The 15,061-nt window shown below is 46.9% G+C and overlaps 1 protein-coding gene across 1 annotated transcript in view; it reads left to right on the forward strand.

The window, feature by feature from the left end:
* Window positions 1–15,061, forward strand: part of LOC137332661 (gamma-aminobutyric acid receptor subunit gamma-4-like) — a 191,856-nt gene that overhangs the window by 155,600 nt on the left and 21,195 nt on the right. Inside the window, exon 4 of the mRNA XM_067996608.1 lies at window positions 5,992–6,129. Within this exon, the coding sequence (XP_067852709.1) occupies window positions 5,992–6,129 (138 nt within the window). The remainder of the gene's footprint in view (window positions 1–5,991; window positions 6,130–15,061) is intronic.

Raw genomic sequence — 15,061 nt, forward strand, 5'->3', positions numbered from 1 at the left:
GCCAAGGTCCCAACTCCTGATCGATAGCCACTAACCCTTAAATGAGAAGAGTGTGGGAGGAACTCACAGTGGAATTCAATGTCTAGGTTCAAGAATCATTACGTGAGCAATGAGTTTTGTGTCCAATTCTGGGCAACACATTTTAAGAAGAAAGTCAAAGTCTTGGTGAGGGTACAGAGGAGGTTTACCAGGATGATTCCAGGGATGAGGGACTTCGGTTATGTGGAGGCATTGGAGAAGTTGGGATTGTTCTCCTTAGAGCAGAGGGGAGACTTAATAGAGGTGTTCAAAGTTATGAGGGGTTTTGATAGAACAAGTAGAGAGAAACTGTTGCCACTGGCAAGTGGGTCGGTAACCAAAGGTCGTTGATTTAAAATAATTGGCAAAAGAACTAGAGGGGAAATGAGGAGAAAGTTTTCACACAGAGGGTTGTTATGATCTGGAACGCACTCCCTGAAAGGGTAATGGAAGTAGATTCCATCAGACCTTTCAAAGGGTAATTGGACATGTACATGAAGAGGCCTCATTTGCAGGGTTATGAGGAAAATGGTGGGGTGTGGGACTAATGGGACATCTCTTTCAAAGAGCCGGCACTGGCACGACGGGCCGAATGGCAGCCTCCTGTGCTGGAAGATTCTATGATTCTATGGGAGGAGACTGCTGTTAAATGTGGAACTGTTCGCCAGCAGGAGGTCATAAAATCGACAACAAGAACTGTTCTGAAACAAGAAGATTGTACAACAGAGGAACGACCCTTGCAAAAACAAGTCAAAGCAAATTATAAATCACAGCGCCACTCCCAATCCAATTAGGAGAGCTGGTTAATGGGGCAAGACCTGAATCCAAATCAGCTCATTAATGTCCTTGTACCAGCTGAGATTCCATCATCCAGTAGCTCCTTTCACTCCCCCTGACTAATCGGACCATTGCTTTGTAAAGTCAGCCATTGATTGGATCCCAGGGCACTGCAAAAACACAGGGTTCAAATCCAATGTGGACTACACTGGGTTCAAATCCATCGTGGACGACACAGGGTTCAAATCCATCATGGACTACACAGGGTTCAAATCCAATGTGGACGATACTGGGTTCAAATCCATCGTGGACTACACAGGGTTCAAATCCAAGGTGGACTAAACAGGGTTCAAATCCAAGGTGGACTACACAGGGTTCAAATCCAAGGTGGACTACACAGGGTTCAAATCCATCATGGACTACACAGGGTTCAAATCCATCGTGGACGACACAGGGTTCAAATCCAATGTGGACTACACAGGGTTCAAATCCATCGTGGACTACACAGGGTTCAAATCCATCGTGGACGACACAGGGTTCAAATCCAATGTGGACTACACAGGGTTCAAATCCATCATGGACTACACAGGGTTCAAATCCATCGTGGACGACACAGGGTTCAAATCCAATGTGGACTACACAGGGTTCAAATCCATCATGGACTACACAGGGTTCAAATCCAACGTGGACTACACAGGGTTCAAATCCAAGGTGGACTAAACAGGGTTCAAATCCAATATGGACTACACAGGGTTCAAATCCAATGTGGACTACACAGGGTTCAAATCTAATGTGGACTACACAGGGTTCAAATCCATCGTGGACTACCAAGGGTTCAAATCCAATGTGGACTACACAGGGTTCAAATCCATTGTGGACTACACAGGGTTCAAATCCAACGTGGACTACACAGGGTTCAAATCCAATGTGCACGACACAGGGTTCAAATCCAATGTGGACTCCACAGGGTTCAAATACATCGTGGACTACACAGGGTTCAAATCCAACGTGGACTACATAGGGTTCAAATCCAATGTGGACTCCACAAGGTTCAAATCCAACGTGGACTACACAGGGTTCAAATCCAACGTGGACTACACAGGGTTCAAATCCATCGTGGACTACACAGGGTTCAAATCCAATGTGGACTAAACAGGGTTCAAATCCATCGTGGACTACACAGGGTTCAAATCCATCGTGGACTACACAGGGTTCAAATCCAACGTGGACTACACAGGGTTCAAATCCATCGTGGACTACACAGGGTTCAAATCCAACGTGGACTAAACAGGGTTCAAATCCAACGTGGACTACACAGGGTTCAAATCCAATGTGGACTAAACAGGGTTCAAATCCAACGTGGACTACATAGGGTTCAAATCCATCGTGGACTACACAGGGTTCAAATCCAATGTGGACTACACAGGATTCAAATCCATCGTGGACTACACAGGGTTCAAATCCAACGTGGACTACACAGGGTTCAAATCCAGTGTGGACTAAACAGGGTTCAAATCCAACGTGGACTACATAGGGTTCAAATTCATCGTGGACTACACAGGGTTCAAATCCAACGTGGACTACACAGGGTTCAAATCCAAGGTGGACTACACAGGATTCAAATCCATCATGGACTACACAGGGTTCAAATCCAACGTGGACTACACAGGGTTCAAATCCAACGTGGACTACACAGAGTTCAAATCCAATGTGGACTAAACAGGGTTCAAATCCAACGTGGACTACACTGGGTTCAAATCCAACGTGGACTACACAGGGTTCAAATCCATCGTGGACTACACAGGGTTCAAATCCAACGTGGACTACACAGGGTTCAAATCCAACGTGGACTACACAGGGTTCAAATCCATCGTGGACTACACAGGGTTCAAATCCAAGGTGTACTACACAGGGTTAAAATCCAATATGGACTACACAGGGTTCAAATCCAACGTGGACTACACAGAGTTCAAATCCAATGTGGACTAAACAGGGTTCAAATCCAACGTGGACTACACTGGGTTCAAATCCAACGTGGACTACACAGGGTTCAAATCCAACGTGGACTACACAGGGTTCAAATCCATCGTGGACTACACAGGGTTCAAATCCAAGGTGGACTACACAGGGTTAAAATCCAATATGGACTACACAGGGTTCAAATCCAATGTGGACGACACAGGGTTCAAATCCACCGTGGACTACAGAGGGTTCAAATCCAAGGTGGACTACACAGGGTTCAAATCCAATGTGGACTACGCAGGGTTCAAATCCATTGTGGACTACATAGGGTTCAAATCCATCGTGGACTACACAGGGTTCAAATCTATCGTGGACTACACAGGGTTCAAATCCATCGTGGACGACACAGGGTTCAAATCCAACGTGGACTACACAGGGTTCAAATCCATCGTGGACTACACAGGGTTCAAATCCATCGTGGACGACACAGGGTTCAAATCCACCGTGAACTACACAGGGTTCAAATCCAAGGTGGGCTACACAGGGTTCAAATCCAATGTGGACGACACAGGGTTCAAATCCACCGTGGACTACAGAGGGTTCAAATCCAAGGTGGACTACACAGGGTTCAAATCCAATGTGGACTACGCAGGGTTCAAATCCATTGTGGACTACATAGGGTTCAAATCCATCGTGGACTACACAGGGTTCAAATCTATCGTGGACTACACAGGGTTCAAATCCATCGTGGACGACACAGGGTTCAAATCCACCGTGAACTACACAGGGTTCAAATCCAAGGTGGGCTACACAGGGTTCAAATCCAATGTGGACTACACAGGGTTCAAATCCACCGTGGACTACACAGGGTTCAAATCCAAGGTGGACTACACAGGATTCAAATCCAATGTGGACTACACAGGGTTCAAATCCAATGTGGACTACACAGGATTCAAATCCAATGTGGACTACACAGGGTTCAAATCCAATGTGGACGACACAGGGTTCAAATCCACCGTGGACTACACAGGGTTCAAATCCAATGTGGACTACACAGGGTTCAAATCCAATGTGGACGACACAGGGTTCAAATCCACCGTGGACTACACAGGGTTCAAATCCATCGTGGACTACACAGGGTTCAAATCCAATGTGGACTAAACAGGGTTCAAATCCAACCTGGACTACATAGGGTTCAAATCCAATGTGGACTACACAGGGTTCAAATCCATCGTGGACTACACAGGGTTCAAATCCATCGTGGACTACACAGGGTTCAAATCCATCGTGGACTACACAGGGTTCAAATCGATCGTGGACTACACAGGGTTCAAATCGATCGTGGACTACACAGGGTTCAAATCGATCGTGGACTACACAGGGTTCAAATCGATCGTGGACTACACAGGGTTCAAATCCATCGTGGACTACACAGGGTTCAAATCGATCGTGGACTACACAGGGTTCAAATCCACCGTGGACTACACAGGGTTCAAATCGATCGTGGACTACACAGGGTTCAAATCCATCGTGGACTACACAGGGTTCAAATCCAAGGTGGACTACACAGGGTTCAAATCTAATGTGGACTACACAGGGTTCAAATCCATCGTGGACTACACAGGGTTCAAATCTAATGTGGACTACACAGGGTTCAAATCCAAGGTGGACTACACAGGGTTCAAATCTAATGTGGACTACACAGGGTTCAAATCCAAGGTGGACTACACAGGGTTCAAATCCATCGTGGACTACACAGGGTTCAAATCTAATGTGGACTACACAGGGTTCAAATCCATCGTGGACTACACAGGGTTCAAATCCATCGTGGACATGAACGATCAAATCTTCCTTTGTCTGATCGGCCAGTCCTGCCCATTACATTAGACAGGAACCACATGTGGCTAATTAGGAATCCAGATGTGGCTAATTGCATTTCTGATCATTAAACAAACACAAGTAATAGATGCAGTCGTCGAGCCTCGAACCTCAATACTCATATTCGCACAGCCTGTGCTTGGGAACTTTAAACTTTTTCTTGTGTTTGTTTGTAAAATGTGAGATGGAAAGCAGAGTGTGTGAGTGTATTTTGAGCAGTGTGAGTGCTTTATTTCCATGGTTACTGAATGATTGGAGATGTTTTTTCAGTAAATATACACATGTGAAGTACATGTACCTGTATTGTCTGAGTATGTGTGAGGCATTTTCCACTAAAATTAATTCATGTGACTAAAACAGTGTCGCCATAGCGACACCTGTAACGAGTCAGCGAACTCTTTTGGACAACACTGCACAATGTGAATTCAGATCCGAGTACACAGAGGGCACCAGGCCACAGCAAGAAGTTGCATTAAATTGTCCATCATTGACAACCTCTGTCAGTAAGGACACAGGGCGGTTGGTGTGGGAATTGGAAAACTACCACGCTGCATTAGTGGGTCACACTCTGCAGAGGCTGAGGCTAAGGGAGCTCTAATCTGTATCTAACCCTGTACCTGCCCTGGGAGTGTTTGATGGGACAGTGTAGAGGGAGCTTTACTCTGTATCTAACCCGTGCTGTACCTGCCCTGGGAGTGTTTGATGGGACAGTGTAGAGGGAGCTCTAATCTGTATCTAACCCATGCTGTACCTGCCCTGGGAGTGTTTTTTGTTGAAACACGGGTTCAGAAATATAAATTTTCCACTCTCAACACTAGCTTTCCTCAGCTAGGCCATTTTCAGCTATGGCTCAATGGTATCTCTCTCGCCTCTGAATCTGAAAGGCGTGGAATCAAATCCCACTCCAGAGACTTGAGCACATAATCCCCGCTGATGCTCCCAGTGCAGTACTGAGGGATGAGACGTTAACCTGATGCCCCGTCTGCCCTCTCAGGTGGATGTAAAATATCCCATGGCACTATTCAAAGAAGAGCAGGGGAGATCTCCCCATGTCCTGGTAAATATTGATCCCTCAACCAACATCACTAAAACAGATTATCTGGTCATTATCCTATTGCTGATTGTTGGATCAGTGACTGTGAAGCGCTTTGGGACGTCTCGAGGTTCTGAAAGGTGCTATAGAAATGCAAGGTCTTGAACTGTACAAATATTTAGTGAAAAGTGAGGACAGAAGCTCTTCCCTTGGGCTGTGTGTTTGTACATTACACTGATAGAGTTCGACCTTTTTGTTCCTGTGACTGTGGTATGGTCAGTTCATTGACTGTAACCAATGATCCTGCGGTGTTGTGCCTGCAGATGGATATCCGAGAGATGAGATAACGTACAGGTGGAGGAAGTATTCGATCGAAGTGGCGAATCAGCGATCCTGGAGACTTTACCAGTTTGATTTTGTCGGCCTCAGGAACACGTCAGAAGTTCTCAAAACCACAGCAGGTGCGGAGCGTTCGGAGATTGGGGTCAGTGTTTAGGATTTGCCTTGTTTAAAGATTGGGGTCAGTGTTTAGGATTTGCCTTGTTTGAAGATTGGGGTCAGTGTTTAGGATTTGCCTTGTTTGAAGATTGGGGTCAGTGTTTAGGATTTGCCTTGTTTGAAGATTGGGGTCAGTGTTTAGGATTTGCCTTGTTTGAAGATTGAGGTCAGTGTTTAGGATTTGCCTTGTTTAAAGATTGGGGTCAGTGTTTAGGATTTGCCTTGTTTGAAGATTGGGGTCAGTGTTTAGGATTTGCCTTGTTTGAAGATTGGGGTCAGTGTTTAGGATTTGCCTTGTTTAAAGATTGGGGTCAGTGTTTAGGATTTGCCTTGTTTAAAGATTGGGGTCAGTGTTTAGGATTTGCCTTGTTTGAAGATTGGGGTCAGTGTTTAGGATTTGCCTTGTTTAAAGATTGGGGTCAGTGTTTAGGATTTGCCTTGTTTGAAGATTGGGGTCAGTGTTTAGGATTTGCCTTGTTTAAAGATTGGGGTCAGTGTTTAGGATTTGCCTTGTTTGAAGATTGGGGTCAGTGTTTAGGATTTGCCTTGTTTGGGGATTGGGGTCAGTGTTTAGGATTTGCCTTGTTTAAAGATTGGGGTCAGTGTTTAGGATTTGCCTTGTTTAAAGATTGGGGTCAGTGTTTAGGATTTGCCTTGTTTAAAGATTGGGGTCAGTGTTTAGGACTTGCCCCATTTGGAGATTAGATTCAGCGTTTAGGATTTGCCCCATTTGGAGATTAGGTTCAGTGTTTAGGATTTGCCCCATTTGGAGATTAGGTTCAGCGTTTAGGACTTGCCTTGTTTGAACTGGCACTCAGCGAGTGAGGAACGTGTCCTTTGCGAGATACTGAGCTTAACTCAAATGCATGGTTTGCAGGGATAAATCTGACCTTCCAAGTTGGTCTGGGGAGCTGTAGGCAGCCTCACTGTGGGTTATAAGGTATATTCTGCAACCCCCGGCTCAAAGGGGGCGCTGCTCGCGATCCACTCTGGGACCACTGTTGTTCACCCTAGACATAAATGATTTGGATTCAGAAACTTGGAGGTACGGTGTCCAAATTTACAGATGGCACTAAGTTAGGACACATAGCTAATATCGAGGAGCTCTGCACCAAAATACAGGAAGACATAAACAGGCTTGTATAGTGAGTGGATAAATGGTAAATGAAATTACAGTGCAGTGTGAGGTGGTTCAATTTGGTAGGAGGAATAAGGAGGCCACTTATTCCTTGGAAGACGAGAACCTGAACGGGATAGAGGAGCAAAGAAATCTGGGAATACAGATACATCATTCACTAAAGTAGCAACAGAATTTGATAAGGTCATAAAGAGTGCCAAGTACGAGGGTTCATTTCTAGAGTAATAGGATACAGGAAGGTAATGTTCAATTTATATAGAGCCTCCTTTAGACCAGACTTGGAGTACTGTTTGCAGTTCTTGTCTACAAATAGGAGAGTAAAGCATTGGAGAAAGTGCAGAAAAGTTTCACACGTATGTTCCCAGAATTCTGGGGATGGAACTATCAGGAAAGACTGAGCAGGCTGGGCTCTTTTCTCTGGAGAAAAGACTAAGAGGAGAACAGTTAAAGACCTTTAAGATTTTGAAAGGTTTCGCTCGGGTGGATGTGGAGAAATTGTTTCCACTTGTGAGGGAATCCAGAACAAGGAGGCAAAAACACAAGGTCGCCAATAACAGATCATATAAAGAATTAAAGAGGAATTTCTTTACACTGAGTGGTGAGAATGTGGAACTCACTGCCACAAGGAGTGATTGAAGCAGAGAGCATTGCTGTATTTAACGGGAGGTTTGATGCACACATGGGGTAGAAGTGAATGGAGGGATATGGTGGGAAGAGGTAATCAGAGTGAGAGGAGGCTCGTATGGAACATAAACACCAGCATAGACCAGTTGGGACAAATGGCCTGTTTCTGTACTGTAGATTCTATGTAATGGCACATTTTACTATGTTAAAGGCGCTATATAAATGCAAGTTGTTGTTGTTGTAAGGCCAGAGATGGGGCTAGAATGCTATCATACTGATTCTATAAGCTATGCTCCCTCTGCTTGTAGATATCCCAGTCGAAGAATTAGCTGGGTTTGGGACACCTCATGAGTGAAGAAGTTCTGAGGTGGAAAGGTTATAACTTGAAATGGGACTGATGCCAATTTCTGTCCCATAGCCTTGGGATTTAGCTCATCACAGTGCCACTGACGTGGGTTAAAAACCATTTCTGATACCTTGCTCAGGTGAAGTACCTGCACCAACTCTCCAGTTCATGCTGCTCCACATGACGGGTGGGATCCTACCCGACTGACATTCTTCCTCCATGCCTCTCACTTCCTGCTCGTCCGTCTCACGCACTGTGTGGCCTTTCATAGAATCGCACAGCATGGAAGGAGGCCGTTCAGCCCATAGTGCCTGTGCCGGCTCTTTGAAAGAGTTATCCAATTAGTCCCACTCCCCTGTTCTTGCCCCATAGCCCTATAATTGTTTTCCCTTCAAGTATTTATCCAATTCCCTTTTGAAAGTTACCCATTGAGTCTGCCTCCACCACCCTTTCAGGCAGTGCATTCCAGATCATCACAACTCACAGCAAAAAGAAAAAAAATCTCCTCATCTCCACTCTGGTTCTTTTGCCAATTATCTTAAATCTGTGTCCTCTGGTTACCGACCCTCCTGCCACTGACCATAAGACCATAAGAGATCATAAGAGATAGGAGCAGGAGTTGGCCATTCGGCCCCTCGAGCCTGCTCCGCCATTTAATGAGATCATGGCTGATCTGATTTTTACCTCAACTCCAGTTTCCCGCCTTTTCCCCATATCCTTTGACTCCCTTGCTGATCAAAAATTTGTCTAACTCAGCCTTGAATGTATTCAATGACTCAGCCTCCACAGCTTTTTGGGGTAAAGAATTCCAAAGATTCACGACCCTTTAGGAGAAGAAATTCCTCCTCATTTCTGTCTTAAACGGGCGACCCCTTATTCTGAGACTACCCCCCCTAGTTTTAGATTCCCCCATGAGGGGAAACATCCTCTCAGCATCTACCCTATCGAGTCCCCTCAGAATCTTGTATGTTTCTCTCCTCTCATTCTTTTAAACTCCAATGAGTATAGACCCAACCTGTTCAATCTTTCCTCATAAGACAACCCTTCCATACCCGGAATCAACCTTATTTACTCTATCAAAATCTTTTGTAATTTTGAACACCTCTATTAAATCTCCCCTTAACCTCCTCTGAACTAAGGAGATCAATCCCAGATTTGGCCCATTTTCACCCGTCAGACAAGTGACTTTGCTTCACCAGCCCAGTCCGTTCACTGTGGTGACATTGACATCAGGCCCTTGCCAGGCGGCTATCCTCGCCCGTGTCATCGGTGCCAACGAATGCAGCCAGGATCCCGGGATGCTCGTTCTGCTTCCAGGCATTGTGCCAAGGATGTGACACCCTGTGTCCTTTCCTTGAACAGGTAAAGCTATCTTGTCATGGACGAGGTGTGGATGTCATTGTGTTGCATCAGGATCAAACTGATTACTTTTGATCGTGTCCTCTGAATGAACTGACCCTGGGCGTTCGGACTGTGGGGTTAGTCCAGCACTCTATGCCTGCCCTGGTATCCATGGACAAGGTCACCTGTCTCAGCCTCTCCCAGTCCTGTTTGGCTCTCGATACCCGGGCTGTCTCTACGGCTGACTCACCACCACTTCACACGCCTCTGTTGCACCGGGATTTACTGCAACAGGTCCCTTGCCTCTGACCTCACTCCGCCCACTCCCTCTCCATTTTCCGGGTAGGTGAGGGCTCTGCGGGTTGCGGTGCTGATGTTTGAAGGGGACTGGCTGTTTTTCTCCCCATCCTCAGCCTCCTCCCCGTTAAATTAATTGGCAACAACATCACCATTATTGAAAGCAGTCGTGTACACTACGAGACTAACGAGCCAGCTAGTTTGGAGTTCAAATCCCAACAGGGCAAGTTGTGAATGTGAATTCAATAAATCTGGTGATTTGTGGCTGACACTAGAAAAAATGGCCAAGAAAACGGCCGGATGGATGAAAAAACCCAATTGGTGCACTAATGTCCTTGAGGGAAGGAAACCTGCCGTCCTTAGCCGGTCTGGGCCTAGATGTGACTCCAGACCCACACGAGATGGTTAACTGAGGCCAATAGATAACTGATGCATCAGTAGTGCCAAACAGATCCAAGAATAAATTTAAAAACCCAAATAAAACATCGAATGGTACGAATACTGAAACTGCTTTTTGTTCCATAACTGTCCTGGATGAGATTCCAGTCACACTGAGAGCTCCGCCCAGACGTGATTCTAATAGTGTCAGGTTAAAGAAAGAAAGAACTTGCATTTATATTACACCTTGTTTTCACCAAAGATGAAGTATTTCTGTTTTGTTGCTCTTCCAAAAGGGACTGCTGCACTGTCAGAGGGTCAGTACTGAGGGAGTGCTGCACTGTCAGAGGGTCAGTACTGAGGGAGCGCTGCACTGTCGGAGGGTCAGTACTGAGGGAGCGCTGCACTGTCGGAGGGTCAGTACTCAGGGAGCGCTGCACTGTCGGAGGGTCAGTACTGAGGGAGTGTTGCACTGTCGATGGGTCAGTACTGAGGGAGTGTTGCACTGTCGGAGGGTCAGTACTGAGGGAGTGACGCACTGTCGGAGGGTCAGTACTGAGGGAGTGCTGCACTGTCGGAGGGTCAGTACTGAGGGAGTGTTGCATTGTCGGAGGGTCAGTACTTTATTTTTGTTATTCGTTCATGGGATGTGGGCGTCGCTGGCGAGGCCGGCATTTATTGCCCATCCCTAATTGCCCTTGAGAAGGTGGTGGTGAGCCGCCTTCTTGAACCGCTGCAGTCCGTGTGGTGAAGGTTCTCCCACAGTGCTGTTAGGAAGGGAGTTCCAGGATATTGTCCCAGCGATGATGAACGAACGGCGATATATTTTCAAGTCGGGATGGTGTGTGACTTGGAGGGGAACGTGCAGGTGGTGTTGTTCCCATGTGCCTGCTGCCCTTGTCCTTCTAGGTGGTAGAGGTGGCTGGTTTGGGAGGTGCTGTCGAAGAAGCCTTGGCGAGTTGCTGCAGTGCATCCTGTGGATGGTGCACACTGCAGCCACTGTGCGCCGGTGGTGAAGGGAGTGAATGTTTAGGGTGGTGGATGGGGTGTCAATCAAGCGGGCTGCTTTGTCCTGGATGGTGTCGAGCTTCTTAAGTGTTGTTGAGCTGCACTCATCCAGGCAAGTGGAGAGTATTCCATCACACTCCTGACTTGTGCCTTGTAGATGGTGGAAAGGCTTTGGGGAGTCAGGAAGTGAGTCACTCGCCGCAGAATACCCAGCCTCTGACCTGCTTTTGTAGCCACAGTATTTATGTGGCTGGTCCAGTTAAGTTTCTGGTCAATGGTGACCCCCAGGATGTTGATGGTGGGGGATTCGGCGATGGTAATGCCGTTGAATGTCAAGGGGAGTTGGTTAGACTCTCTCTTGTTGGAGATGGTCATTGCCTGGCACTTGTCTGGCGTGAATGTTACTTGCCACTTATCAGCCCAAACCTGGATGTTGTCCAGGTCTTGCTGCATGCGGGCTCGGACTGCTTCATTATCTGAGGGGTTGCGAATGGAACTGAACACTGTGCAGTCATCAGCGAACATTTCTGACCTTATGATGGAGGGAAGGTCATTGATGAAGCAGCTGAAGATGGTTGGGCCGAGGACACTGCCCTGAGGAACTCCTGCAGCAATGGGAGTGCTGCATTGTTGGAAGGTCAGTACTGAGGGAATGCTGCACTGTCGGAGTGTCATTACTGAGGGAGCGCTGCACTGTCGGAGGGTCGGTGCTGAGGGAGTGCTGCACTGTCGGAGTGTCAGTACTGAGGGAGCGCTGCACTGTCGGAGGGTCAGTACTGAGGGAGAGCTGCACTGTCAGAGGGTCAGTACTGAGGGAATGCTGCACTGTCGGAAGGTCAGTACTGAGGGAGCGCTGCACTGTCGGAGGGTCGGTGCTGAGGGAGTGCTGCACTGTCGGAGGGTCAGTACTGAGGGAGCGCTGCACTGCCGGAGGGTCAGTACTGAGGGAGCGCTGCACTGTCAGAGGGTCAGTACTGAGGGAGTGCTGCACTGTCGGAGGGTCGGTGCTGAGGGAGTGCTGCACTGTCGGAGGGTCAGTACTGAGGGAGCGCTGCACTGTCGGATGGTCGGTGCTGAGGGAGCGCTGCACTGTCGGAGGGTCAGTACTGAGGGAGCGCTGCACTGTCGGAGGGTCAGTACTGAGGGAGCGCTGCACTGTCGGAGGGTCAGTACTGAGGGAGTGCTGCACTGTCGGAGGGTCAGTACTGAGGGAATGCTGCACTGTTGGAGGGTCAGTACTGAGGGAGCGCTGCACTGTCGGAGGGTCAGTACTGAGGGAGTGCTGCACTGTCGGAGGGTCAGTACTGAGGGAGTGCTGCACTGTCGGAGGGTCAGTACTGAGGGAGCGCTGCACTGTTGGAGGGTCAGTAGTGGGGGATTGCTGCACTGACGGAGGTGTCTTCTTTCACAAGAGACGTTAAAGCAAAGCCCTATCTGCCCTCTTAGGTGATGTAATACATCCCAGGGGCACTATTTGAAGAAGAGCAGGGGAGTTCTCCTCGGTGTCCTGGGCAACATTCATCCCTCAATCAACCTCACTAAAAACAGGTTATCTGGTCATTATCACATCGCTGTTTGTGGGAGCTTGCTGTGAGCAAATTGGTTGCTGTGTTTCCTATATTACAACAGTGACTAGACTTCAAAAGTACTTCATTGGGTGAGATGCGCTTTGAGGTCGTGGAAGGCGCTATATAAATGCAAGATCTTTTTAAGATTTAGCTCGATGGTGTTTTTAATATTTAGCCACAGTGAATAAATGAATAAAAACTAATTTCACTCACACTGATTGTGGGCCCGCTCAACTTCATACAGTCATTGCAACAATTACTTCAGATTTTTGGGCAGTTGCTGAGGGAGGAGCCAAGGCATTCAATTCAAATACAAACATCTTATATGATTAGTACAATTTGTATATGCTTGATATTCCTTTGAATTCATTAGTTATTTAAATTCATTGTGATATCCTTGTATTTATCAGCCTGTCTATTTCAAATCAGGAAAACAATTCGGAACCTTCAAAGAGAGTTCGTCATGGAAAGAGAAATGAACCATGATGGTGATTGTGTGTAAATATACACCAGTCAGGTACTCTGTACACAGGTCACTGTACACCAGTCAGGTACTCTGTACACAGGTCACTGTACACCAGTCAGGTACTCTGTACACAGGTCACTGTACACCTGTCAGGTACTCTGTACACAGGTCACTGTACACCTGTCAGGTACTCTGTACACAGGTCACTGTACACCTGTCAGGAGGTATCTAGTAGAATAGATAGGGGAGAACCAGTGGATGTGGTGTACTTGGATTTTCAAAAGGTTTTTGATAAGGTCCCACACAAGAGGTCAGTGTGCAAAATTAAAGCACATGAGATTGGGGGAATATACTGGCATGGATTGAAAATTGGTTAACAGACAGGAAACAGAGAGTAGGAATAAACGGGTCTTTTTCGGGGTGGCAGGCAGTGACTAGTGGGGTACCGCAGGGATCAGTGCTTGGGCCCCAGCTATTCACAATATATATCATTGATTTGGATGAGGGAACTAAATGTAACATTTCCAAGTTTACGGATGACACAAAGCTGGGGTGGAATGTGAGTGTGAGGAGGATGCAAAGAGGCTCCAATGTGATTTAGACAAGTTGGTTGAGTGGGCAAGAACATGGCAGATGCAGTATAACGTGGATAAATGTGAGGTTATCCACTTTGGTTGTAAAAACAGAAAGGCAGATTATTATCTGAACGGTGATAGATTGGGAAAAGGGGAGGTGCAACGAGACCTGGGTGTCCTTGTACACCAGTCTCTGAAAGCGAGCATTCAGGTGCAGCAAGCAGTTAGGAAGGCGAATGGTATGTTGGCCTTCATTGCAAGAGGATTTGAGTACAGGAGCAGGGATGTCTTACTGCATTTATACAGGGCCTTGGTGAGACCACACCTGGAGTATTGTGTGCAGTTTTGGTCTCCTTATCTGAGGAAGGATGTCCTTGCCATGGAGGGAGTGCAACGAAGGTTTACCAGACTGATTCCTGGGATGGCAGGACTGACGTATGAGGAGAGATTGGGTCGACTAGGCCTATATTCACTAGAGTTTAGAAGAACGAGGGGTGATCTCATCGAAACATATAAAATTCTAACAGGACTAGACAGACTAGATGCGAAGAGGATGTTCCCGATGGCTGGGGAGTCCAGAACCAGGGGTCACAGTCTCAGGATAGGGGGTCTGCCATTTAGAACTGAGATGAGGAGAAATTTCTTCCCTCAGAGGGTGGTGAACCTGTGGAATTCTCTACCACAGAAGGCAGTGGAGGCCAAGTCATTAGATGTATTCAAGAAGGAGATAGATATATTTCTTAATGCTAAAGGGATCAAGGGATATGGGGAAAAAGCGGGAACAGGGTACTGAGTTAGATGATCAGCCATGATCATTTTGAATGGCGGAGCAGGCCCGAAGGGCCGAATGGCCTACTCTTGCTCCTATTTTCTATGATTCTATGATTCCCTGTACCCAGGTCACTGTACACCTGTCAGGTTCTCTGTACACACATCACTGTACACCTGTATACAGTTTACTGTACACCTGTTTAGGTGGTCTGTACTCAGGTGAGTTTTAAATTGACACCAAAAGACAGCTGCTGAAAACTGCCCCCAGTTTAAATAGGGGGCTCTGTCTAAGTTTCAGATTTGCAACTTTCAATGATTAACCCTTTCCTTTACAGCGTTACTGTGGCCCGGTTTAGAACGGCCAGTGTTGCTACAGAACTGAA

Source organism: Heptranchias perlo, chromosome 15 (genome assembly GCF_035084215.1).
Source record: "Heptranchias perlo isolate sHepPer1 chromosome 15, sHepPer1.hap1, whole genome shotgun sequence".
In the NCBI taxonomy this organism is placed as follows: domain Eukaryota; kingdom Metazoa; phylum Chordata; class Chondrichthyes; order Hexanchiformes; family Hexanchidae; genus Heptranchias; species Heptranchias perlo.